We start from the raw sequence: 27339 nt of genomic DNA on the forward strand, positions 1-27339 counted from the left end.
AATTGTGTAAAATTATGTTGATATTGTAGGTAGTGTGAAACTATCGGTGCCGTGATCGTCAGTGTATTAAGACGTGACTTGTGTTCATTCAAACGCGTTCTCATACTGCGAGACGTCCTACCTATATACACTTTTGGACACGGGCAAATGAGTGCATTTGCCCGGGTCCAACATGTCCGACATGCGTTGAATCACAATTTGTTTTAAACTTCCGATAAACTTTGTATTTGGACACCGGATCTGACCAAACCTCCCCTTCTATATAATTTATACAATGTGGACACTGACCATATTTGTGGTGTCCTGGCTGTTCCTATTAATTGGTAAGTGTGCGTGCACTAACTTATCTCCAAATTACTCCCCCTAGTTGTAACAATTAATGGGGGGTCTTGAAAGATATCATGTAACCTTAAAAGGTGCCAATGTTGACAGATCGCTGTTGCTATCACGGATGTTTCTGTAGTTTGTTTTAGCACACAAACCAATTCAGATGTATCTTTTTTGGGTTTATATTGCAGTAATGAGTGTCTTATCTGAAAACGTAGCCCGCTTGTTTGCATTTTTTACCACGTGTTAAGGATAGCCATGTTGGAGGAATCTCTTACTTAAAATATCGGCTTGTTTTTCAAACTCCGTCATGTTGGAATAAATCCGTCTTATGCGGAAAAATTGACTGACTGGCAGCCCGCATTTGGAAGAGGGATTCAGTTTTGTTAGGAAATGGGAACCTTTTGGGGAAGGGGGAGTCTCTTCCGAAGGGATGGGCTCCACCTTAATCAGGGTGGAACCAGACTGCTGGCGCTAACCTTTAAAAAGGAGATAGAGCAGCTTTTAAACTAGAGCAAAGGGGAAAGCCGACACTCAGCAGTGCATGGTTCGGAGAGAGGTATCTTCAAAGGATACTAATGATGCATTAGAATTAGGGCATCCTGACAGTGAGGTTCCAATAATAAGAAAAGTAGTCCAAGTGCCTGTAACTAAAAATTCACCTGAGCTAAAAAATTCTAACTTATCCCTATCAATTAAAAAGCAGAATGAAAATACAAACAAAAAACAAACTTTGAAATGTTTGTATGCTAATGCCAGAAGTCTAAGAAGTAAAATGGGAGAATTAGAATGTATAGCAGTGAATGATGATATAGACATGGTGGACGGAGGACAACCAATGGGACAGTGCTATACCGGGGTGCAAATTATATCGCAATGACAGAGAGGAGCACCCGGGAGGCGGTGTGGTACTTTATGTCCGGAATGGCATAGAGTCCAACAGGATAAACATCCTGCACGAGACTAAATGCACAATTGAATCTTTTTGGGTAGAAATCCCTTGTATGACAGGGAAGACTATAGTGATAGGAGTATACTACCGTCCACCTGGTCAAGATGGTGAGACTGACAGTGAAATGCTAAGAGAAATTAGGGAAGCTAACCAAATTGGTAGTGCGGTAATAATGGGAGACTTCAATTACCCTAATATTGACTGGGTAAATGTATCATTGGGACCCGCTAGAGAGATAAAGTTCCTGGATGGAATAAATGATAGCTTTATGGAGCAGTTGGTTCAGGAACCGACGAGAGAGGGAGCAATTTTAGATCTAATTCTCAGTGGAGAACAGGATTTGGTGAGAGAGGTAACGGTGGTGGAGCCCCTTGGCAACAGTGATCATAATATGATCAAATTTGATTTAATGACAGGAAGGGGGACAGTAAGCAAATCCACGGCTCTCGTGCTAAACTTTCAAAAGGGAAACTTTGATAAAATGAGAAAAATAGTTAGAAAAAAACTGAAAGGAGCAGCTACAAAAGTAAAAAGTGTGCAAGAGGCATGGTCATTGTTAAAAAATACCATCCTAGAAGCACAATCCAGATATATTCCACTCATTAAGAAAGGTGGAAAGAAGGCAAAATGATTACCGGCATGGTTAAAAGGGGAGGTGAAAGAAGCTATTTTAGCCAAAAGATCTTCATTCAAAAATTGGAAGAAGGATCCAACAGAAGAAAATAGGATAATGCATAAACGTTGGCAAGTTAAATGTAAGACATTGATAAGACAGGCTAAGAGAGAATTTGAAAAGAAGTTGGCCGTAGAGGCAAAAACTCACAGTAAAAACTTTAAAAAATATATCTGAAGCAGAAAGCCTGTGAGGGAGTCAGTTGGACCGATAGATGATCGAGGGGTTAAAGGGGCACTTAGAGAAGATAAGGCCATCGCGGAAAGATTAAATGATTTCTTTTCTTCAGTGTTTACTGAAGAGGATATTGGGGAGGTACCCGTACTGGAGAAGGTTTTCATGGGTAATGATTCAGATGGACTGAATCAAATCACGGTGAGCCTAGAAGATGTGGTAGACCTAATTGACAAACTTAAGAGTAGTAAATCACCTGGACTGGATGGTATACACCCCAGAGTTCTGAAGGAACTAAAAAATGAAATGTCAGACCTATTAGTAAAAATTTGTAACCTGTCATTAAAATCATCCATTGTACCTGAAGACTGGAGGATACCTAATTAACCCCCATATTTAAAAAGGGCTCCAGGGGCGATCCGGGAAACTACAGACCGGTTAGCCTGACTTCAGTGCCAGGAAAAATAGTGGAAAGTATTCTAAACATCAAAATCACAGAACATATAGAAAGTCATGGTTTAATGGAACAAAGTCAGCATGGCTTTACCCAAGGCAAGTCTTGCCTCACAAATCTGCTTCACTTTTTTGAAGGAGTTAATAAACATGTGGATAAAGGTGAACCTGTATAAGTGGTGTAGTTGGATTTTCAGAAGGCGTTTGACAAAGTTCCTCATGAGAGGCTTCTAGGAAAAGTAAAAAGTCATGGGATAGGTGGTGATGTCCTTTCGTGGATTAGAAACTGGCCAAAAGACAGAACATAAGAACATAAGAAATTGCCATGCAGGGTCAGACCAAGGGTCCATCAAGCCCAGCATCCTGTTTCCAACAGAGGCCAAAACCAGGCTACAAGAACCTGACAATTACCCAAACACTAAGAAGAACCCATGCTACCGATGCAATTAATAGCAGTGGCTATTCCCTAAGTATAATTGATTAATAGCGATTAATGGACTTCTCCTCCAAGAACTTTTCCAAACCTTTTTTGAACCCAGCTACACTAACTGCAACAAATTCCAGAGCTTTATTGTGCGTTGAGTGAAAAAGAATTTTCTCCGATTAGTCTTAAATATGCTACTTGCTAACTTCATGGAATGCCCCCTAGTCCTTCTATTATTCGAAAGTGTAAATAACCGAGTCACATCTACTCGTTCAAGACCTCTCAAGATCTTAAAGACCTCTATCATATCCCCCTCCGCCGTCTCTTCTCCAAGCTGAACAGCCCTAACCTCTTCAGCCTTTCCTCATAGGGGAGCTGTTCCATCCCCTTTATCATTTTGGTTGCCCTTCTCTGTACCTTCTCCATCGCAACTATATCTTTTTTGAGATGCAACAACCAGAATTGTACACAGTATTCAAGGTGCGGTCTCACCATGGAGCGATACAGAGGCATTATGACATATTCCGTTCTATTAACCATTCCCTTCCTAATAATTCCTAACATTCTATTTGCTTTTTTGACTGCTGCAGCACACTGAACCGACAGTTTTAAAGTATTATCCACTATGATGCCTAGATCTTTTACCTGGGTCGTAGCTCCTAATATGGAACCTAACATCGTGTAACTACAGCAAGGGTTATTTTTCCCTATATGCAACACCTTTGGATGCCCAATCTTCCAGTCTTTCAAGGTCCTCCTGTAATGTATCACAGTCTGCTTGTGATTTAACTACTCTGAATAGTTTTGTATTATCCGCAAATTTGATAACCTCACTCGTCGTATTCCTTTCCAGATCATTTATATATATATATTGAAAAGCACCGGTCCAAGTACAGATCCCTGAGGCACTCCACTATTTACCCTTTTCCACTGAGAAAATTGACCATTTAATCCTACTCTCTGTTTCCTGTCTTTTAACCAGTTTGTAATCCATGAAAGGACATTGCCTCCTATCCCATGACTTTTTAGTTTTCGTAGAAGCTTCTCATGAGGGACTTTGTCAAACGCCTTCTGAAAATCCAAATATACTACATCTACCGGTTCACCTTTATCCACATGTTTATTAACCCCTTCAAAAAAATGAAGCAGATTTGTTAAGTAAGACTTCCCTTGGGTAAATCCATGTTGACTGATTAAATGAACAATTTTCTCAGTGGAAGGGTGTGGGCAGTGGAGTGCCTCAGGGATCTGTATTGGGACCCTTACTTTTCAATATATTTATAAATGATCTGGAAAGAAATACGACAAGTGAGGTTATCAAATTTGCAGATGATACAAAATTGTTCAGATTGTGATAAATTGCATGAAGACCTTGTGAGGCTGGAAAATTGGGCATCAAAATGGCAGATGAAATTTAATGTGGATAAGTGCAAGGTGATGCACATAGGGAAAAATAACCCATGCTATACTTACACAATGTTAGGTTCCATATTAGGTGCTACTACCCAAGAAAGAGATCTAGGCGTCATAGTGGATAACACATTGAAATCGTCATTTCAGTGTGCTGCGGCAGTCAAAAAAGCAAACAGAATGTTGGTGATTATTAGAAAGGGAATGGTGAATAAAACGGAAAATGTCATAATGCCTCTGTATCGCTCCATGGTGAGACCGCACCTTGAATACTGTGTACAATTCTGGTCGCCGCATCTCAAAAAAGATATAATTGCAATGGAGAAGTACAGAGAAGGGCGACCAAAATGATAAAGGGAATGGAATTTGTTGCCAGAGGATGTGGTTAGTGCAGTTAGTGTAGCTGGGTTCAAAAAAGGTTTGGATAAGTTCTTGGAGGAGAAGTCCATTAATGGCTATTCATCAATTTTACTTAGGGAATAGCCACTGCTATTAATTGCATCAGTAGCATGGGATTTTCTTAGTGTTTGGGTAATTGCCAGGTTCTTGTGTCCTGGTTTTGGCCTCTGTTGGAAACAGGATGCTGGGCTTGATGGACCCTTGGTCTGACCCAGCATGGCAATTTCTTATGTTCTTATGAACAGCTCCCCTATGAGGAAAGACTAAAGAGGTTAGGACTTTTCAGCTTAAGAACATAAGAACATAAGAAAATGCCATACTGGGTCAGACCAAGGGTTCATCAAGCCCAGCATCTTGTTTCCAACAGTGGCCAATCCAGGCCATAAGAACATGGCAAGTACCCAAAAACTAAGTCTATTCCATGTTACCATTGCTAATGGCAGTGGCTATTCTCTAAGTGAACTTAATAGCAGGTAATGGACTTCTCCTCCAAGAACTTATCCAATCCTTTTTTAAACACAGCTATACTAACTGCACTAACAATATCCTTTGGCAACAAATTCCAGAGTTTAATTGTGCATTGAGTAAAAAAGAACTTTCTCCGATTAGTTTTAAATGTGCCCCATGCTAACTTCATGGAGTGCCCCCTAGTCTTTCTACTATCCGAAAGAGTAAATAACCGATTCACATCTACCCGTTCTAGAACTCTCATGATTTTAAACACCTCTATCATATCCCCCCTCAGTCATCTCGTCTCCAAGCTGAAAAGTCCTAACCTCTTTAGTCTTTCCTCATAGGGGAGTTGTTCCATTCCCCTTATCATTTTGGTAGCCCTTCTCTGTACCTTCTCCATCGCAATTATATCTTTTTTGAGATGCGGCGACCAGAATTGTACACAGTATTCAAGGTGCGGTCTCACCATGGAGCGATACAGTGGCATTATGACATTTTTCGTTTTATTCACCATTCCCTTTCTAATAATTCCCAACATTCTGTTTGCTTTTTTGACTGCCGCAGCACACTGTACCGACGATTTCAATGTGTTATCCACTATGACACCTAGATCTCTTTCTTGGGTTGTAGCACCTAATATGGAACCCATCATTGTGTAATTATAGCATGGGTTATTTTTCCCTATATGCATCTCCTTGCACTTATCCACATTAAATTTCATCTGCCATTTGGATGCCCAATTTTCCAGTCTCACAAGGTCTTCCTGCAATTTATCACAATCTGCTTGTGATTTAACTACTCTGAACAATTTTGTGTCATCTGCAAATTTGATTATCTCACTCGTCGTATTTCTTTCCAGATCATTTATAAATATATTGAAAAGTAAGGGTCCCAATACAGATCCCTGAGGCACTCCACTGTCCACTCCCTTCCACTGAGAAAAATGCCCATTTAATCCTACTCTCTGTTTCTTGTCTTTTAGCCAGTTTGCAATCCACGAAAGGACATCGCCACCTATCCCATGACTTGGAGAAGAGATGGCTGAGGGGGGATATGATAGAGGTGTTTAAATCATGAGAGATCTAGAACGGATAGATGTGAATCGGATTTTTACTCTTTCGGATAATAGAAAGACTAGTGGGCACTCCATGAAGTTAGCATGTGGCACATTTAAAACTAATCAGAGAAAGTTCTTTTTCACTCAACGCACAATTAAACTCTGGAATTTGTTGCCAGAAGATGTGGTTAGTGTAGTTAGTGTAGCTGTGTTTAAAAAAGGATTGGATAAGTTCTTGGAGGAGAAGTCCATTACCTGCTATTAATTAAGTTGACTTAGATAATAACCACCGCTATTACTAGCAACGATAACATGGAATAGACTTAGTTTTTGGGTACTTGCCAGGTTCTTATGGCCTGGATTGGCCACTGTTGGAAACAGGATTCTGGGCTTGATGGACCCTTGGTCTGACCCAGTATGGCATGTTCTTATGGACGTGTATGGAAGATGGCTATGAAATCAGAGTAAGTTATTACAATCTGTCTTACGAAATACTGTTGTATGAAATTGTCCATCGATTAGTTGTACTTGAATGTCCAGAAAGGATACTTGTGTATCTGAATATTGTGCTGAAAATTGCAAATTTTCATCAACTGTATTTATCCATTCTCAGAATTGTTTCAACATGTCCTCCGTCCCCTGCCAAAATATAAGAATGTCTATGAAATGACTCCAACTCACTATATATTGCCACCATATTGATTTGTAAATGACTTCTTGCTTGAAATGTGCCATATATAAGTTGGCCACTGTTGGTGCCAAGGGTGAGCCCATGGGGACCCCATGTGTTTGTTGGTAAAATGTAGATTCAAAAATGAAGTAATTGTTTTGTAATATAAATTCTGTTAACTGTATTATAAATGTAGATGAAATTCATTGCTTTCCCGTTCTATTCTCCAAAAAATATTGTACCGCTTCAACCCCCTGAACTTGGGGTATGTTGGTGTACAATGCCGAGACTTCCATGGTGATCATCCAATAATTCATGTGCTGTACAATAGGTAACTGTTGTAATTGTTGTAAAAAATGTGATGTGCCCGTGTCCAAAAGTGTATATAGGCAGGACATCTCGCAGTATGAGAACGCCTTTGAATGAACACAAGTCACGACAATCACGGCACCAATATTTTCACACTGCTTACAATATCAACATGATTTTACACAATTACTGTTGCATCCGTCGCTGCTCGATGCCCTCACTCCGCCCTCTTTACCTCTGTGGCGACTCCCTCTGGGTCTGATGGACAGTTAGCTGCCATGGCGTCTTCTTGTCGTCTCCCTTCGGCGTCCCCGGACCGGTTCGATGCTGTGGATCCGCCATGTTGCCTAATGACATAGGGCGCGCACTCCGATTGATGTACCAGCAAGGGCACGAACCTCGGGGGCGTCCCCCTGGGATGACGTCATCTACTTCCAATATAAAAGGGCTCAGTATTTGCTAATGAATTGTGTTAGCAAGGATTGATAGCGGGGTTTGATTTGGATTCGCTTGTCTCTCTACGCTACTCTGTCTCCTCGGACTTACCAGGGGAACCCACTCCTTGGGGGCCTCGCTCTCTTTTCTTTATTTCAGATTGCAGGTAGGAACTGGTACTCGCTCCTCGAGGGTCCATGTTCCTGGACACTCTGAAGATTCTCTACTGCCTGGAAGCTATCGCAGATACAGACATTTGTGAGTTACCATCACTCTCTCAGAGCTTTCCCTGGAACCAGGTACTCGCTCCTCGAGGGCCTAACCCTTTCCAGCTACTGAGCTTCCTTAAGACCTTATGTGAGTTTTGTCATCTAGTTCTGGCTATGAACACAGCATACCCTGTCCACTCACTATCTATAGTTTCTCTACAGCTCAGCAACCCTGGGATCGCTGTTCCTGACCTAAGGGACTTCAGCCCTGCCGGGCATATCAGCTCACTACTGCCACCTCTGGTGGTTCTACTAACCTGTCTAATAAAAGAATTATCTGTGTCTGTCTCCGTACCGAAGCCTAGCCGGTGGTCCCTCTCAGGATATCCTCCTGGGGGCGCGATCATCTCCCATCGGCCCAAGGATCCACCTATCAACATTCCTCTACAGCCGAATGCCCTCTCCAAGCACTCCGCTGGTATCAGATTGCTAACTCCTCCTTCCTCAGGAGCAGTTTCATAACAGATTGCTAATCCCTCCTGAAACAGGAGTATCCAACAGATTGCTAACTCCTCCTTTCACAGGAGCAGATCCGTAACAATTACAGTGGACAATTATAGATCAAGTAATGGATTCTCCACAGGGAGGAAATCGTTTGAGTATTTTAAACCATCGGGAATCCTTTTGGATATTTACATTAAAAACTCAAATGCCAAACGGCTTAAATCAAACGCCGAACAGCTTAAATCCAACCAATCATGTAAATCGTGATTGGTTGGATTTAAAAGAAGGGGAGGAGTATAAAGAGATCAGCTATGGTGTGTTAGAGTGTTTCCTAAGAGAAGGCACGAACATCAGAGATCTTCAACTGAGGAGGCGAAGGGAGAACTATGAGGAATTCAACGGCTTGAGAAAGACATAGAGAAAATCGCCATTAAATCACCAACTTGTGAATCCGGCTTTTTGAAAACCTGGCACATATCCCCTGAGGAAAGACCCATTCCAGGTCTGAAACAAGGCCTTGTCGGGTGGACAGTGACAGATTTAGAGATAAGCCAGTTTTTTATACTTCTCATAATGCTTTCGCCGGGATTGATGGAGTAAAAAAAACCTTGTGATAAGTCGGCTATTTATAGTCATTAATAGTTCACACTGAACAAATGAGACAGTCAAATATATATATATATATATATATATATATATATATATATATATATATAAATAATAAAAAAAAATATAACTGACTGTTAAGCAGTTGAAGAATTTTTTTTAAAAATTCGTTTGATACACATCTTACACTAAGTTTTCAGGAAATTAGGAAGGAGGTGGATTGTTAATGATTAAATCAAATAGCACATTACACGGTGGTAATTGCGATGAAAAACATATGAAACTTTCCACTCTTTCCTTAAAATATGTTTTTGTTTCATAGGGAATTTTTTCTGAACTGTTAAAATTTATAATTTAAATAAAAAGGATTGATTTTTCTGATATTAAGCAATGAATATATAAATTCAAAAATTTGAGTTTACACTTCCCAGGATCCCGTAACCAGGGTGTTCCAGTTTCCATCCCCAATCAGCATCTCATCCCTCCCCATTCATCCCTTCCGTGTGAAGCTACCCATTCCATTCCATCTTCTATCACACTCTAGCCCATACAGAGCGGATAAGTATGTGTGCAGTTTTTGTGATTGAAATTCACATTAATCAAGTTCAGTTAGTCTACACATTTATCTCTTTCTTTTACATATATAGACCCTGAGGTTTTGAAAATTTACCTCATATATAGGAGTAGTTTTTGACTTTGAATTGTATGCTTTATGTTTTTGTCTTAGGCTATGGATTTGATCGTCATTTATTTGCATTGAAGCATCTTGCAGTATCCAAAGGGGAACCTCTTCCTGAATTTTTCCTTGACTCTGGCTACAGCCAAATGAATCATAACATAATTTCCACCAGTACTTTAAGTAGTCCTGCCATTTTAACTGGTGGCTTTGGACCAGTTGTGTCAGATGGCTTTGGAATTGGATATAATGTATTTGATGACTGGATGGGATGTACTGTTACTAGCTATTCCGACAGCAATGTAACGGGCTTTTTAAAATGTCTTGAACATACTTTAAATGATTTTTTTGATGTTTTGGAAGGGAGACCTCTTCAGTAAAATAAATTAGAATTTTGGAACTTGTTACTAATCCAAAGTGCCAAACAGACATTTGGAAAACTTGTAATCAGTAAATAGTTTTGACTCTATATTCAAATAACGAATTGCATAGATAAAAGACGTTTGTGATTAGTATATTTTTATGTAGAGCTTTGCAGATATTTTGAAGTAATGGGCTTTATATAAGAATTGACAACTACATACAACTTGGGCACCCTCAAGCATTCTCCATTTTAAGAGTAGTAGGGTTGCTTCTTATTTGTCTTCAGTTATAGTCAGCCACTTATATCAATGAAAAAACTCTTCAGTGAAAAATTATCTTGTCCATCAGAGGCAGACCTATCAAAAGTCTCCGATCCCAAGAACAGTAAGTCAATATTAAATCTTTGAAGTTCGTATTTTGTAAACTCTGGGGGCAATTTTGAATAGCCCACGTAGTTTTAAAGAGATGGGTACTTCTACAATATGTACATTAAAGCTGCTATTTGTGCACATGGTGGAAAGGATAAATTAGAATGTGTACTTTTGAAAATGACAGGTACATGTACTGTTTTACTCCTCTGACCAAAATATGTCCAAAGGCATGCCTGTTTTAATTTGATAACAGAATGTTCATTGTAAACCCACACATACTTTTTAGCTGCTCTGACTGAGGGCAATTTTCAGATAGATCAATTTGCATTGGTAGATGGCTTTATAAATTGCTTCCTGTATGATATGTTTAAATCTAAAAGGACTAAGTATTCTATAAAGGAAAAAAAATAAATCTAAAAAAACCCCACTAGTATTATCTATCTGTTTCACTAGCAAATATTTTATACCAGGGATGGCAAACTCTTGTTCTCAAGTGGCACAAAATGGGTCTGGTTTTCAGGGTAGCCAAATTATAAAATTAAGCTGGATTTTGGATCAATTGTATGCAAATATATCTTATGAATATCCTGAAAATCCTGAAATATCCTGAATATCCTGAAAATCAGACCTGTTAGCAGTATTTGAGGACTGAAACTGAAAAGCTGGTATTTGTATCTTTCCAGTGATATGGAAAGGAAGGGTTATTTTAAAAAATCACTCAGTACCCATACTTCAAGGGATTTTATTTAAAAAGTATAATGGTTATACTACTTTTATTGGCTCCCACATTTACCCCATTGTATTTTATATTGTCTTTTTACAGCAATTGTTACAGGTATTCTATGTAGAAAAATAATAGATTCAAATGTAGGCTCAAAAATCTGTTTTCAGTTCCTATTTTACAGTGTTCATACTTTTACTTAATTTCTTTTACATTAAATACAGGGTGCTTTGTAGTTTTCAGTGAAACATTTTTTACATTTATTAAATATTTTAAATAGGTAACGAGGTATGTTTTACAGCAACCATCTATATGTATTTTTATATCTACAAAATGGAACAATGAATAGTAAAGGGTCCTCACCAAACATCCTTTTCAAACTAATCAAAGCTGATGCTATGCTACTGCTGGCAAAGGATGTAATGGAGCAACATAGATTATAATATAGTATATTTGTTGCATACATCACAAAAAAAATCATTGATCAGGAAAAATAAGAAAGATATCTTGTTTCCATTCATTCAATGCAAAATCACCTTCATCTCATGCCCCTCCCCCCCCTTTTCCTTCAGTGACCCAACCTTCCTTGACGAGAACTCCGTGCCCTCTCCTTTTCTTTTCCCCTTCTTTATTTAGTAATCTCTTCATATTATGCCCTTTTCTGTTGTAATTATCATCCTGAATTGTTGTAATTAGTTTCAGTTTTTAATTTGCATTTTGATTTTGTTTATTTTCTCTTTCTTCTCAAACCTGCACTCTCGTTGCCCAGTTGGCTTTGTTTTTCCCCTCCCCCATCTCCTTGTTTTAATGTATTTTCAGCTCATTTTGTTAAAATCTGAACCGGCATGATGTCTCACACTAATGCCAGTATATAAAAGCTATTAAATAAAATAAAATAAATAAAATATAGTGTGCTTCACTGCAGTAGTCTCCCAAACATTATGGAGCCTATTGGTTTTTTGGTGAGCATGTTTCTAATATTTGGTAAATTGATGCTTGCTGCTGAAATTAGATGTAGTACTAGCTTTAAATTTACTGAAGTTTAAAAATTAGTTACAAGGTGCATACATACAAAAGCATGCACATACTTTGCAACAGAGTGGTCTATTTAAAAGTATACCTGTAGTGGGAGCAGGGAGGGTTCTCTATCTAGAGGGAACTAAACTGCTATTAATCAATAAGGAATCTATTTAATGTTTGGGTACTTGCCAGGTACTTGTGACTTGGATTGGCCACTGTTGGAAACAGGATGCTGGGCCTGATGGACTTTGGTCTGACCCAGTATGGCATGTTCTTATGTTCTTATGAGGGACCTCTTCTAGAAAGTTTAATGGGGTGATGGATACTAATCAGTGCTGTGAGGTTACTGGGACTGAAGCTGAAATAGAAGCCTCCAAGTAAGGTTAACAACTGGATCCAGATTTTCAAGATAGGTTTTACCCTACTGCATGCAGGGACTTTTCTTGCTTGCAATAGGGAAATCAGATTTATTTTAGGTGACATAAGATCAATACATAGAACTTGGTTCCCCTTAAGGGAATAAACCTAAACCAAGAATCGAAGAAAACTAGTATAATATGCTTGTAAATAAAAATGAAAAACAGTGCACAGGCATAAACAAATATTGCAAAGAACAAAATCTGGGATGGGGGGGAGGGGTTGAGAGTGAGCAGAGCACACTATTGAGTGCCCATTAGCTGGCAAAGGTGTCCACCAAGCTAGGAGACACTGCAATGAGACAGAAGCACACTATCATCCGAAACAGGACTCCACAGTCCAGGGATGTCTCTCTGTCCAATTGCTGCCTCCTGGGCCCTTAGGTGACATTTTGCCAAGAGCCAAGAGGAGGTTGACAAGGAAGACCCTTCCATGTATGTGGCGCACCCAAAATAAATTTGAGGGGAGAAATGCAGTCAGAAACGCAGGAGCATATTTTTAAGCCAAACAAAATGGGGCTGCAGTCTAGCGCAAAAGATAAAGGTGTGAAACCCAGACTTTGTCCTCTCACAAAAAGAACAGAAGGGTGGGGAGTCCATGAAGTGGGACAAAAGTTCACTCATGCTGAGAGTACCATGTAGGATTCATAGAAATGATGGCAGAAAAGAACCAAATGATCCACCCAGCCTTCCCAGCAAGCTTATGCCAGTATCTGCTGCATGGTACAGGTTACCCTCATGCTTATCAGTTTCCCAGACCATAAAAGTCAGGGCCCTTGGATGCTGTCTGAATCCAGTTTTCCCAAACCCCTGCCATGGAAGCAGAGAGCAATGATGGAGCTGCATCAAAAGTATCAGGCTTAATGAATAAGGGTAGTAAAAGCCACATCAGCAAGTTATCTCCATGAAATGCTCCCTGTTCCACGCGCAGGTCACTAGAGGCAGGCTGAGCTCCAGAGTCTCAATGCGTGGATGAGACGATGGTGCAAGGAAGAGGGATTCAGTTTTGTTAGGAACTGGGAAACCTTTTGGGGAAGGGGGAGTCTCTTCCGAGGGTATGGGCTCCACCTTAACGAGGGTGGAACCAGACTGCTGGCACTAACCTTTAAAAAGGAGATAGAGCAGCTTTTAAACTAGAACAAAGGGGAAAGCCGACAGTCACTCAGCAGCGCATGGTTCGGAGAGAGGTATCTTCAAAGGATACTAATGATGCATTAGAATTAGGGCATCCCGACAGTGAGGTTCCAATAATAAGAAAAGTTGTCCAAGTGCCTGTACTTAAAAACTCACCTGAGCTAAAAAAATTCTAACTTATCCCTATCAATTAAAAAGCAGAATGAAAATACAAACAAAAAACAAACTTTGAAATGTTTGTATGCTAATGCCAGAAGTCTAAGAAGTAAGATGGGAGAATTAGAATGTATAGCAGTGAATGATGACAGACTTAATTGGCATCTCAGAGACATTGTGGAAGGAGGATAACCAATGGGACAGTGCTATACTAGGGTACAAATTATATCGCAATGACAGAGAGGAGCACCCGGGAGGCGGTGTGGCGCTTTATGTCCAGGATGGCATAGACTCCAACAGGATAAACATCCTGCACGAAACTAAATGCACAATTGAATCTTTATGGGTAGAAATTCCTTGTGTGTCGGGGAAGACTATAGTGATAGGAGTATACTACCGTCCACTTGGTCAAGATGGTGAGATGGACAGTGAAATGCTAAGAGAAATTAGGGAAGCTAACTAAATTGGTAGTGCTGTAATAATGGGAGACTTCAGTTACCCCAATATTGACTGAGTACATGTATCATCGGGACACGCTACAGAGAGAACGTTCCTGGATAGAATAAATGATAGCTTTATGGAGCAATTGGTTCAGGAACCGACGAGAGAGGGAGCAGTTTTAGATCTAATTCTCAGTGGAGCATAGGACTTGGTGAGAGAGGTAACAGTGGTGGTGCCGCTTGGCAATAGTGATCATAACATGATCAAATTTGAATTAATGACTGGAAGAGGAACAGTATGCAAATCCACGGCTCTCGTGCTAAACTTCCAAAAGGGAAACTTTGATAAAATGAGAAAAATTGTTAGAAAAAAACTGAAAAGAGCAGCTACAAAAGTAAAAAATGTCCAAGAGGCGTGGTCATTGTTAAAAAAATACCATTATAAGGCCATCGTGGAAAGATTAAATGATTTCTTTGCTTCGGTGTTTACTGAAGAGGATGTTGGGGAGGTACCCGTACTGGAGAAGGTTTTCATGGGTAATGATTCCGATGGACTGAATCAAATCACGGTGAAACTAGAAGATGTGGTAGACCCGATTGACAAACTGAAGAGTAGTAAATCACCTGGACCAGATGGTATACACCCCAGAGTTCTGAAGGAACTAAAAAATGAAATGTCAGACCTATTAGTAAACATTTGTAACCTATCATTAAAATCATCCATTGTACCTGAAGACTGGAGGATAGCAAATGTAACCCCAATATTTAAAAAGGGCTCTAGGGGATATCCTGAAAACTACAGACCGGATAACGTGACTTCAGTGCCAGGAAAAATAGTGGAAAGTTTTCTAAACATCAAAATCACAGAACATATAGAAAGACATGGTTTAATGGAACAAAGTCAGCATGGCTTTACCCAAGGCAAGTCTTGCCTCACAAATCTGCTTCACTTTTTTGAAGGAGTTAATAAACATGTGGATAAAGGTGAACCGGTAGATGTAGTATACTTGGATTTTCAGAAGGCATTTGAAAAAGTTCCTCATGAGAGGCTTCTAGGAAAAGTAAAAAGTCATGGGATAGGTGGCGATGTCCTTTCGTGGATTGCAAACTGGCTAAAAGACAGGAAACAGAGAGTAGGATTAAATGGACAATTTTCTCAGTGGAAGGGTGTGGGCAGTGGAGTGCCTCAGGGATCTGTATTGGGACCCTTACTTTTCAATATATTTATAGTTTATAGTTTATATAGTTTATTAGGTTTTTTATACTGCCGTATTGGCGTTAGCCTTCATAGCGGTTTACAAAATACAAATTAGAAATAACAATAAAACAATTCAATAAAAGATGACAGCTAAAATTAATTAAAAGCACATAGAAATATTATAGCTGTACAAGTAAAGATAAAAATTATAGAATGCTATTCCTCAGTGTGGTTTTCAAGGGTAAAATTAAGACAAATTAAGACAAAGTAATAAAAACATACATTAAATATTACACTCATAAAACATAAAAGTTAGTTCTGCCTTTAAAATTGGAGTTTTTGTAGCGTTTGTCTTAATACCTGTAGCTAGCCTTACGATGTTTGATTATTTTCGAAATATGCACATTTAAAAAGCCAGGTTTTTAAGTCAGCCTTAAATTTTTTTTTGTCAATTGTTAGTCTCAAATCTGTTGGTAACTCGTTCCAAAGTTTGGATCCTGCAATAGATAATGCGCGCTCTCTCACTTGGCTCAATCTTGCCGAGCGAATTGTCGGTATAGATAGCAAAGCCTTGTTTGCCGATCTTAGATTTTTTTGCGGTATGTGTAGTTTTAAGGATAAGTTCAACCATTCAGTTTGTTCTCCATATAATAGATTATGTACAATGCAGGCGGATTTATATTTTATTCTGTAGCTGATGGGTAACCAATGGAGGGAGATCAACACTGGCGTAATATGATCAAACTTCTTTTTTCCCATCAGCACTCTAGCGGCCGCATTCTGCAACACCTGAAGTGGTCTAATGGTTGATGCAGGCAGGCCAAGGAACAGGGTATTACAATAGTCAATGTTCGTAAATATAAGAGATTGCAATACCATTCTAAAGTTTTGTTGGTCCAAAAGTGTTTTTAATCTTCTCAATGTTAGTAATTTGCAGTATCCGTCCCTTAATTTCAAAGCAATATGATTCTTCATATTCAATTCAGTATCGATAATTACTCCCAAATCACGAGCAAAATATAATGGAGATATATTTATCCCAGGACAAGCAGGATGCTAGTCCTCACATATGGGTGACATCGGTAATGGAGCCCTATGTACGGAAAAACTTCTCTAAAAGTTTCCATGAAACTTTTGAATGGCACTGGAGTGCCTGCTGAGCATGCCCAGCATGCCATGATATTCCCTGCCACAGGGGTCTCCCTTCAGTCTTCTTTTTTCCGCGAGGCCGTTAGCATCGCGGGCTATATTGGAGTCCTGAGGTGATTTTCACCTATCTAAAAAAATTAATATTTTCGGAAAAAAATTACTCCACCGCAGGGGTTTTCCTTAGTATAACTTTTTCCGTTTTCGATTCCCGGCCGGGAACGATATTTTTTGGGTCATCGCCGTCGACGGCTGTCCGGCGCCATGGCCTCCGGCTTTAAAAAATGCCCAAATTGTGTGAGGACAATGTCGATAACCGACCCTCACTTTGAGTGTGTTCTTTGCCTAGGCAAAGACCACAATATTCAGTCCTGTAAATCTTGTGCTGAAATGACTACCAAGGGTCGTCGTCTTAGAGCCGAAAAGATGGAGCAGTTATTCAACATTCAGTTGCTTCCAAGGCCTTCGAGGTCAGCACAAACATCGCCATCCGCTTCAGTCCGTCAACTAATGCTGAAGCAGAAACGTCCGGAGGCGGGAGATGCCTCAACGCCATCCCCTTCCGTATCATCAAAGGCATCGACCTCGGGTAGCGAGAAGCAAAAAGAGAAACATCGCCACCGCCATCGAAGACGCCAGGCACCGATGACCGAGGATCCATCGTCAGGTACGGCCTCATCTGCAAAGAAACCTCGGACGGGGACTGAGGCTCTGAGGCCTACTGATCCAGGGCGATCCCCACCGATATCGGTGCCGGGCTCCGTACCTCCTCAGGGCTCTGAGGAGGTATCGGCATTGCCAACACCGCCTCCCTCCATAGCTGCTCTGATATCACCAGCTATGAGAGTGGAACTTGACACGTTCATACGTCAAGCGGTGCAACAGGCTCTGCGCGATGCCATTCCGCCTCAGCCATCGACACCTCCATCGATGCCGATTCCATCACCGAGGGATCCAACCCCATCGATGCCGCTAACACCGACGAGGTCCCGGGAACCGATCCCGATGCCTGTTACGGTACCTTCACCGGTGCCGCAGGTACCTCCACCGATACCTTCACCGGTGCCACCAATACCTACATCGGTGCCCACACCGGTGCCATCGATGCCAGCACCGGTTCCCAAAGAAGATGTCTCCATGCTACATCCAGTGATTACTAAACTGGACACACTCCTGGACATCCTCTCTAATAAATTACCAGAGGAACCTATTCCAGGCCCATCTGGGGTACCAAGACCCCCAAGGCCTCGTTCTCCTGTCTTACCAGCATGACCTAAGGAGCCAGTCACTCACCACACACCACGAGACATGCCTGTGGACACCAGTTCTGATTATTCTTCGGATGAAGAAATATTTTCAGAACCTTCTCCACCTGATGACCACAGGAAGTCGCCTCCTGAGGACCTCTCCTTCACAAATTTCGTTAAAGAGATGGCTGAAACCATCCCCTTTCCCATTCAAACAGAGGTGGATGCACGTCAAAAGACCTTAGAGGTCCTGCAGTTTGTGGACCCTCCCAAAGAAATGCTGGCAGTCCCTGTCCATGAAGTTTTCCAGGAGCTACAATACAGGATTTGGGAGCATCCAGGATCAGTGTCGGCAGTAAACAAGAGAGCAGAGGCAACTTACCTGGTGCAACCTATCCCAGGGTTCCAGAAAACACAGTTGCCTCACCAGTCAGTGGTCGTTGAATCCGCCCAAAAGAAGGCAAAAAGGCAAAAGTCCCACTCCTCTGTATCACCTGGGAAAGAGAGTAGGTTTCTGGACAACCTGGGAAGGAAAATATTTCAAGGTTCTATGCTGGTATCTAAGATATCATCTTATCAATTATATATGAACCAGTACCAAAGGAACCTTTGGAAGCAGGTTCAAGAACTGTCTCTCTCTCTCTTCCTAAACAATATCAGGAACCATTACAGGATATCATTCACAAAGGCCTCGAATCAGGTAAACATGAGGTCCGAGCCACCTATGACTGTTTCGAGACTGCAGCAAGACTATCAAGCATCTGGTATAGCTGCAAGAAGGTGGGCATGGCTCAAGGCCTCTGATCTACGCCCAGAGGTGCAAGAACATTTAGCAGATCTGCCTTGCTTGGGGGATAACCTTTTTGGAGAGAAGATAAAAGAAGCTGTGGCAACCCTGAAGGACCACACTGAAACATTAAAGCAGTTATCTTCTCTACCACAAGATACTCAGCCTTCTACAAGGAAGTTTCCAAGGCGTGACACTCGACGGCCTTATTATCGCCCACGTCGATATTACCCCCCCAGCAAGTAGGCCCAGAACTGGCCGGCCATCTCAACGCCAGCAGCCTAGACAAAGGCCTGCAAGATCTCAACCACCTCCACAAACTGCCACTACATCTGGTTTTTGAAAAGCCCCAGAGAGCAGCAGCCAGATCAACCCATTCCCAAATATGCCAGTAGGGGGTCGGATAAAATACTTCCACAGCATTTGGACCTCCATCACCACCGACCAGTGGGTGTTATCCATCACAGCCCACGGTTACAAACTGGATTTTCTTACTGTTCCAAAAGAAAACCCACCACTTTCATCTTGGACAGTAAATCATCATTCCATAATTCTTCAAACAGAATTATCCACCCTTCTGAAAGCCAGGGCCATAGAACCAGTTCCTGGACCTCAAAAGGGCAGAGGATTCTACTCCAGATATTTCCTCATTCCAAAGAAAACAGGAGGCCTTCGTCCCATTCTAGACCTCAGAAATCTCAACAAATTTCTCAAAAAAGAAAAGTTCAGAATGGTGTCTCTAGGCACCATTTTACCTCTTCTTCAAAGGGGAGATTGGCTCTGCTCTCTGGATCTTCAAGATGCCTACGCTCACATCCCCATCTTTCCTCCTCATCGCCAGTACCTGCGATTTCGGGTACTGGATCAACACTTTCAATACAAGGTGCTGCCATTCGGCCTTGCATCAGCACCACGAGTATTCACAAAGTGCATGGCTGCAGCAGTGGCACACCTCCACAAACAAAGAGTGCACGTGTTCCCTTACCTGGACGATTGGCTCATCAAAAGTCAATCAAAAGAAGGAGCTCTCACTTCTCTCAAGCTGACTATCCATGTGCTTCACTCCTTGGGATTTCTCATCAACTACCAGAAATCCAATCTGTCACCAAATCATCTTATACAGTTCATAGGTGCAGAGCTAAACACTACGATAGCAAAAGCTTTTCTTCCAAGAGATCGGGCTCAAACACTTGTCCTTTTGACTCACAATCTTCGCAACCAATTCCAGGTAACTGCTCACCAGTGCCTAATTCTTCTAGGGCACATGGCTTCTACAGTTCACGTAACTCCCATGGCCAGATTAACCATGCGACTACTGCAATGGACACTCAAAGCACAGTGGATACAAGCCACTCAACCAATGTCCACGCCCATTCATATCACACCAGAGCTCAGATCTGCACTCAGCTGGTGGACATCAATGAGCAACCTGCTCAAAGGCCTATCTTTCCAGCAACCAGTTCCACAAGTGACTTTAACTACAGATGCATCCACCTTAGGGTGGGGAGCACACATCGGTCAACTAAAGACACAGGGCAAGTGGACAAAGCTCGAGGCCTCCTTTCAAATAAACTTCCTGGAGCTTCGAGCTATACGCTATGCGCTACATGCATTCAAGGACTGCCTATCACACAAGACTGTTCTGATCCAAATGGACAATACAGTAGCCATGTGGTACATCAACAAACAAGGGGAGACAGGTTCTTATCTCCTTTGTCAAGAAGCAGCACAAATTTGGGACTGGGCCCTGACACACTCGATTCTTCTACGGGCCACTTACCTAGCAGGCATCCACAACATAGTAGCAGATCGCCTCAGTCGTCAATTCCAACCGCACGAATGGTCCTTGGATCCAGCATTAGCATCCAAGATCTTCCAACGCTGGGGTCAACCGACGATAGATCTCTTTGCATCCCAGCTAAACTACAAAGTGAACAATTACTGCTCTCTACTCCGACAGCAGACCGGCCTACCAAAGGACGCCTTTGCTCGCCATTGGAATTCAGGCCTGTTATACGCGTATCCACCGATACCACTCATAACCAAAACTCTAGTAAAGCTTCAACAGGACAAGGGGACCATGATTCTCATAGCCCCATACTGGCCTCGACAAGTATGGTTCCCCACACTGTTAGATCTCTCAGTCAGGGATCCAATTCGCCTGGGAATAGCTCCCAATCTCATAACTCAGGAACAGGGTCAGTTGCGCCATCCCAACCTTCAATCCCTGTCCCTGACAGCATGGATGTTGAAAGCTTGATCTTACAACCTCTCAACCTTCCATCCTCTATACCTCAAGTACTTATTGCTGCACGTAAACCTTCCACTAGAAAGAATTATTCCTACAAATGGAAACGGTTTACATTGTGTTGCATTCAGAAAGATTTAGATCCTTTCACTTGCCCCACAATCTCACTACTAGATTACCTTTACCATCTCTCAGACTCTGGTCTTAAGACGTCATCTGTAAGGGTACACTTAAGTGCAATCTCAGCTTACCATAACAAGCTGGGAGATGCATCTATCTCCACACAGTCTCTCGTCAGTAAATTCATGAGAGGCCTAACTCATATTAACCCTCCAGTTCATTCCCCAAGCATACAATGGGACCTGAACGTAGTATTAACCAGGCTTATGCGTTCTGCATTTGAACCCATAAATACCTGTGACCTTAAATACCTTACTTGGAAAACGGTATTTCTCATAGCCATTACATCAGCTAGAAGGATCAGCGAACTACAAGCGCTAGTCACATACGAACCTTTTACAAAGTTCCTACATGACAGAGTAGTCCTCCGTACACATCCAAAATTCCTTCCTAAGGTTGTTACGGAATTTCACTTGAACCAATCAATAGTTTTACCTACATTCTTTCCTAGGCCTCATTCCCACCAGGGTGAAAGAGCCTTACACACTTTGGACTGTAAGCGTGCGTTATCCTTCTATTTAAACCGCACAACAGCCCAAAGGAAATCCGATCAACTGTTTGTTTCCTATGATCCAAACAAACCAGGTAAAGCAGTGGGCAAACATACTCTGTCAAACTGGCTAGCAGATTGCATACAATTTTGTTATGAAAAAGCAGGCCTTACTCTTCAAGGGCGAGTAAAAGCACACTCAGTCAGAGCAATGTCAACTTCAGTAGCACACCTTCGCTCTGTACCTATTCTGGACATTTGTAAAGCAGCAACATGGAGTTCTCTTCACACCTTTGCAGCTCACTACTGTTTAGACAAAGAAGGAAGACAAGATTCAGCATATGGACAATCTGTCTTAAAGAACTTGTTTCCAGTTTAATCCCAACTCCTTCTACATCCAACCTGCTGTAATCTTCGGCTGATTCCTTTCATCAACAATACTTCACTGTTGCTTCACGACAAAATGACTCAGCCTCTAGCTTGCTAATCACCCATATGTGAGGACTAGCATCCTGCTTGTCCTGGGATAAAGCAAAATTGCTTACCTTGTAATAGGTGTTATCCCAGGACAGCAGGATGTAGTCCTCAAGAAACCCACCCGCCACCCCGCGGAGTTGGGCCTCATACGTTTTATTATTTTATTTTTGCTAACGCTTATTGCTACAAAACAAGACTGAAGGGAGACCCCTGTGGCAGGGAATATCATGGCATGCTGGGCATGCTCAGTAGGCACTCCGGTGCCATTCAAAAGTTTCATGGAAACTTTTAGAGAAGTTTTTCCGTACATAGGGCTCCATTACCGATGTCACCCATATGTGAGGACTACATCCTGCTGTCCTGGGATAACACCTATTACAAGGTAAGCAATTTTGCTTAATGTTGTTTTCAAGGTTTAAAACTGGGAGTTCTTTATGGCTACATTTTCTTTCTATTAAAATGATCTGGAAAGATTATTTTCTTTCTATTATAAATGATCTGGAAAGAAATACAACAAGTGAGGTTATCAAATTTGCAGATGATACAAAATTGTTCAGAGTAGTTAAATCACAAGCAGATTGTGATAAATTGCAGGAAGACCTTGTGAGACTGGAAAATTGGGCATCAAAATGGCCCCCCCAAGCTGGCCCCCCCAAGCTGGCCAAAAATGGCTGGCCAAAAATGGCCACCGCAAAATGGCGGCGGCCATAGACCAAAACGATTCGACGCAGGAGGTCGTTCCGGACCCCCGCTGGACTTTTGGCAAGTCTTGTGGGGGTCAGGAGGCCCCCCCAAGCTGGCCAAAAGTTCCTGGGGGTCCAGCGGGGGTCAAGGAGTGATTTCCTGCCGCGAATCGTTTTCCGTACGGAAAATGGCGCCGGCAGGAGATCGACTGCAGGAGGTCGTTCAGCGGGGGTCAGGAACCCTCGCTGAACGATCTCCTGCAGTCGATCTCCTGCCGGCGCCATTTTCCGTACGGAAAACGATTCGCGGCAGGAAATCACTCCTTGACCCCCGCTGGACCCCCAGGAACTTTTGGCCAGCTTGGGGGGGCCTCCTGACCCCCACAAGACTTGCCAAAAGTCCAGCGGGGGTCCGGAACGACCTCCTGCGTCGAATCGTTTTGGTCTATGGCCGCCGCCATTTTGCGGTGGCCATTTTGCAAAATGGCGCCGGCTGAAGACTACACGATTTAGCGTGCCGGTTTTCCTGCTCTCCCCCTTCCCCCGATTTAGCTACGGACCGCCGCTACGGAGGTAATTTAAGCTACGGACCCCCGCTACGGACCCCCAGGTAATTTAAGGCATTTGGGGGGGGGGGGATTTAATTTAAAGGGTCGGGGTGGGTTTTAGGGGGTTTTAGTTGCCGTGTTTTAGTGCGCCGCTGGACCCCCAGGTAATTTAAGGCATTTTGGGGGGGTGTTCGGGAGGGTGGGGGATTTAATTTAAAGGGTCGGGGGTGGGTTTTAGGGGGTTTTAGTGTGCCAGCTCACGATTTTAACGATTTTCACGATACTTTACACACCCAAACGGCAACAATACGATTCCCTCCCCCTCCCAGCCGAAATCGATCGTTAAGACGATCGAGGACACGATTCACATCTCTAGTCAGTAGTGAAGACAACGCAGGGTAGACTCGGAACATAGGAACGGGGACAGGAATGGATACCAGGAGCAAGGCAGGATCAGGAACCAGGAATACAGACGAAGCAGGAACAAACCGGGAATCATGAAAACAGACGAAGCACAGGAACGAGCAACTAAGCACACGACTAACGTGGAGACCTGTTGCCAAGGCAAGAAAGCACTGGCTGGGTCCGGCCTTAAGTAACGGGACCCAGTGATGTCATCATCCAGGGCCGCGGGGTATGGCCCCTTTTAAAGGCAGACCAGGTGCACGCGCGCCTAGGAGGCAGCATGGCGCAAGACAGCATCTCCCCACTGGCCACTTTGCAACATCTTTCCCGGGTCAGATAGACTTAGCGGGAATTTGAGTCAGGTGAAGTCTGGTTGTCCTCAAAGTTGGAAGTTGTTCAGATTTTCTCTTTGTTGACAATGAATTTTTTGTGCCACTCACAACTCCGACTGTGCATAAAGTTGTAATTTATTTTTCGTTTTTTTTTTTCAGTATCTTAGTTTCCTGCTGCCATGGCCATATTGCTCTCTGTTTGGTTGCTGATTTATCTGGATGTTTCTGGGTCGCATGTTTTGAGAAGCTGACATTTTTTGATCGGAGTGCATATTCGGATTGACTGACCTGGCATGTACACTCGCCATCTATTTATCCTTCTTCATCCAAGGGAGGTCTGTGCACTCTATAATAGAATCTGGAGGATTCAGTTTGGTTTCAAATTGGGGACCACAATTGCTTTTTCGTAGTCTTCCTCTGACATATGTTGTGTTTTTGTATTTGGATCTTTTTCTATTTTTCTCCTGGGTTCTTTACTTGGACTTTCTAGTTTTTTGCTTTCTTTATTATTTGCTTTTTCAGCTCTCAAGGAATTCTATATTGCAATAGCAGGACGAGACTGGGTCTTTTTTGTTAAATTTGCTGTATGGTTTTATGGGATTGCTAATTTATTTCAGCTTTGCAATAGTAAATGCATTCCATGATATTCTTTGTTTCTTCTGGTAGTTGGGGGGGGGGGGGGGAGATTCTTGTGGGTGAATGAGAGGCAAAGGGTGGAGTGGAAATGTGGTTTTTCTGGGATTTGTTCATCCTTATGGTCCCGAGAAGGCTCCCACCAAAAGGTTCTTGGGTTGCTCTGGGTAGTTTGGACTTTAGTTTCTGGGTTGAGGGGAGGGGTGATCTCTGGTTTAAGGGTTCTTCTTTGAAAATGCAATTTTAGTTCCTATTTCTAGCAGGGCTCTTGTTGGGGTTGGGGCCTGGAATAAATAAAATACACAGTGTTTGGTTTATTAATAATACCACAAAGGATTGCTTTTTTAAATTACAAGTTCTAAAACAGCTGAGACCTCTCCTCCACTTCCAAGACTACCGTACAGTTCTCCAATCATTTTTTCAAAAATTGACTACTGCAATTCGCTTTTGCTCGGCCTCCCAGCAAATACCATTAAACCCTTACAGATGTTGCAAAACGCCTCAGCCAGGATTTTGACTAAGACCAATAAAAGACAACATATTACACCCATCCTGCGGAACCTGCATTGGCTCCCAATAAAGTTTAGAATTATGTACAAAGTACTAACGGTCTTACACAAAGCCATTCACAATCTCATTTCTCTGGAGCTCAATATCCCACTTCGTCCACACATACCCTCCAGACCGGTGAGATCTGCTTATAGAGACACTCTCTATGCCCCCCCCCCCCCCCCCCCCATCAAAACTACATTAAGGAAACGAGCTCTGTCCACAGCTGGCCCTTCGCAATGAAACTCTCTCCCACCAGAGCTCCGGCTAGAACGAAGCCCGATTACCTTTAAAAAAAGACTCAAAACTTGGCTGTTCGATCAAGCCTTTCCTTAATTCAGATGATCCTTCTAGTATTTTACCTCTCATATTAAAAGACTAGCTCTCAGGTTAGCCTTCCTATTTCAGACAATCTATCCAAGTTATGTACCCTTGTACTGTGACCCTGTGTCAATTTCTTAGTCACATGGCTCTTTACCCCTGTTAATTTCTGGCTCGCTGGAAGAGCCTATTATTTATTCGCTCGGTTAATCCCAGTTCTGTTGATCCCAGTTCTTATGTCCTTTGTTTAATGTTCGCCCTCAGGCGACCGCTCTGTATCACAGGAAACCATGTCCTTAAGAAGACCTTGGCAACTCGCTGATCAAAGAACTTTCTAACCTGGACCTATCTAACCCCAACTCTGCCATCATCTCTTGGCAAAACATCACAGAAATGATAGCCAATAACTTATGCCCACTGTCAAAAAAAACCCCATAAATTCTTCTCAAAAAAACAAGCAGCCATGGTTCACAAATGAGCTCCGTACCCAGAAGCAAAACTTAAGACGGATAGAAAAAGAATGGAGGAAGAATCCCAATCCACATTCACTAACCATATACAAAACCGCTCTCCACCATTACAGAACAGCAACGCTTCGAACAAAAAGAGATTTCTATGCCCACCGTATCCACGATTTGATGTTCAACACGAAGGCTCTTTTTTCTTATGTATCAGAACTCACCAAAACTGCTCCACCTACAATACCAGACGAGACAGCTCAATCGAAGGCCAATGATCTCGCCTTATTCTTTCAGAATAAAATTTCCAACACCCTGGCTAAGTTACCAACCAGCCCAAACTCACTGCCTCCGAATACCCCCCACCTACTGAACACAGACACAAATTTGGACTCCTTCGATCCCACTTACACTTTAGAGGTGGAAACCCTTATAAAAAGAATGAAACCTTCGACTCACCCTCTAGACCAAATACCTTCCAAATCTCTGATTCTCATACCAGAATACATCTCCAAATATCTAGCCGATATTATCAATTGTTCCCTTTCACAAGGAATATTCCCGGATGCTCTCAAACTGGCCACGCTCAAACCCATACTCAAAAAACCGAACCTGGACCCGGATGACCTCAACAACTATCGCCCCATATCAAATCTCCCGTTTGTAGCTAAGATCATGGAGAAAATCGTAAATAAGCAACTTTCAAACTACCTTGAAGATCATAACATTCTTCACCCGGCACAATATGGTTTCCGAAAAGAACACAATACCGAAACCCTCCTCATCTCACTCCTTGATCATATTCACACAGGCTTTGATAAAGGACAGTCCTTCCTCTTAGCCCTCCTCGACATCTCTGCAGCTTTCAATACTGTAAATCATAACATCCTATTAAACCGGCTATCAGATATAGGAATTACAGGATCAGCTTTTAGATGGTTCGACTCCTTCCTTAGCAATAGAGGCTATAAGGTTAAAATCAAGAACAAGGAATCCTCTCACACTAAAGCCCCATTCGGAGTCCCCCAAGGCTCTTCCTTATCGCCTACCCTGTTTAACATTTACATACTCCCGCTCTGCTATCTACTCACAAATCTAAAACTTAAGTTCTATATTTATGCAGACGATGTTCAAATCTTAATCCCAATATCCAACTCACTGGACTCAACACTCAAGCTATGGAACTCTCACCTCCAAATGATCAATAATCACTTATCAAGCCTCAATCTGGTCCTCAACACTTCCAAGACTAAACTATTGCTAATCACTCCACAAGGAGGTCCTT

At 42.2% G+C, this 27339-nt stretch overlaps 1 protein-coding gene across 2 annotated transcripts in view; it reads left to right on the forward strand.

Annotated features, from left to right (window-relative positions):
• LOC115073954 (carnitine O-palmitoyltransferase 2, mitochondrial-like) overlaps positions 1-11290 on the forward strand; it is a 267341-nt gene extending 256051 nt beyond the window's left edge. For both annotated transcript variants that reach the window (XM_029572960.1, XM_029572968.1), the window contains one exon: positions 9783-11290. In XM_029572960.1, coding sequence (XP_029428820.1) covers positions 9783-10111 — 329 coding nt within the window. In that variant the 3' untranslated portion in view covers positions 10112-11290. The remainder of the gene's footprint in view (positions 1-9782) is intronic.
• The last annotated feature ends 16049 nt before the right edge of the window (positions 11291-27339 follow it).

The sequence above is a fragment of the Rhinatrema bivittatum genome, chromosome 1 (assembly GCF_901001135.1).
Source record: "Rhinatrema bivittatum chromosome 1, aRhiBiv1.1, whole genome shotgun sequence".
In the NCBI taxonomy this organism is placed as follows: Eukaryota; Metazoa; Chordata; class Amphibia; order Gymnophiona; family Rhinatrematidae; genus Rhinatrema; species Rhinatrema bivittatum.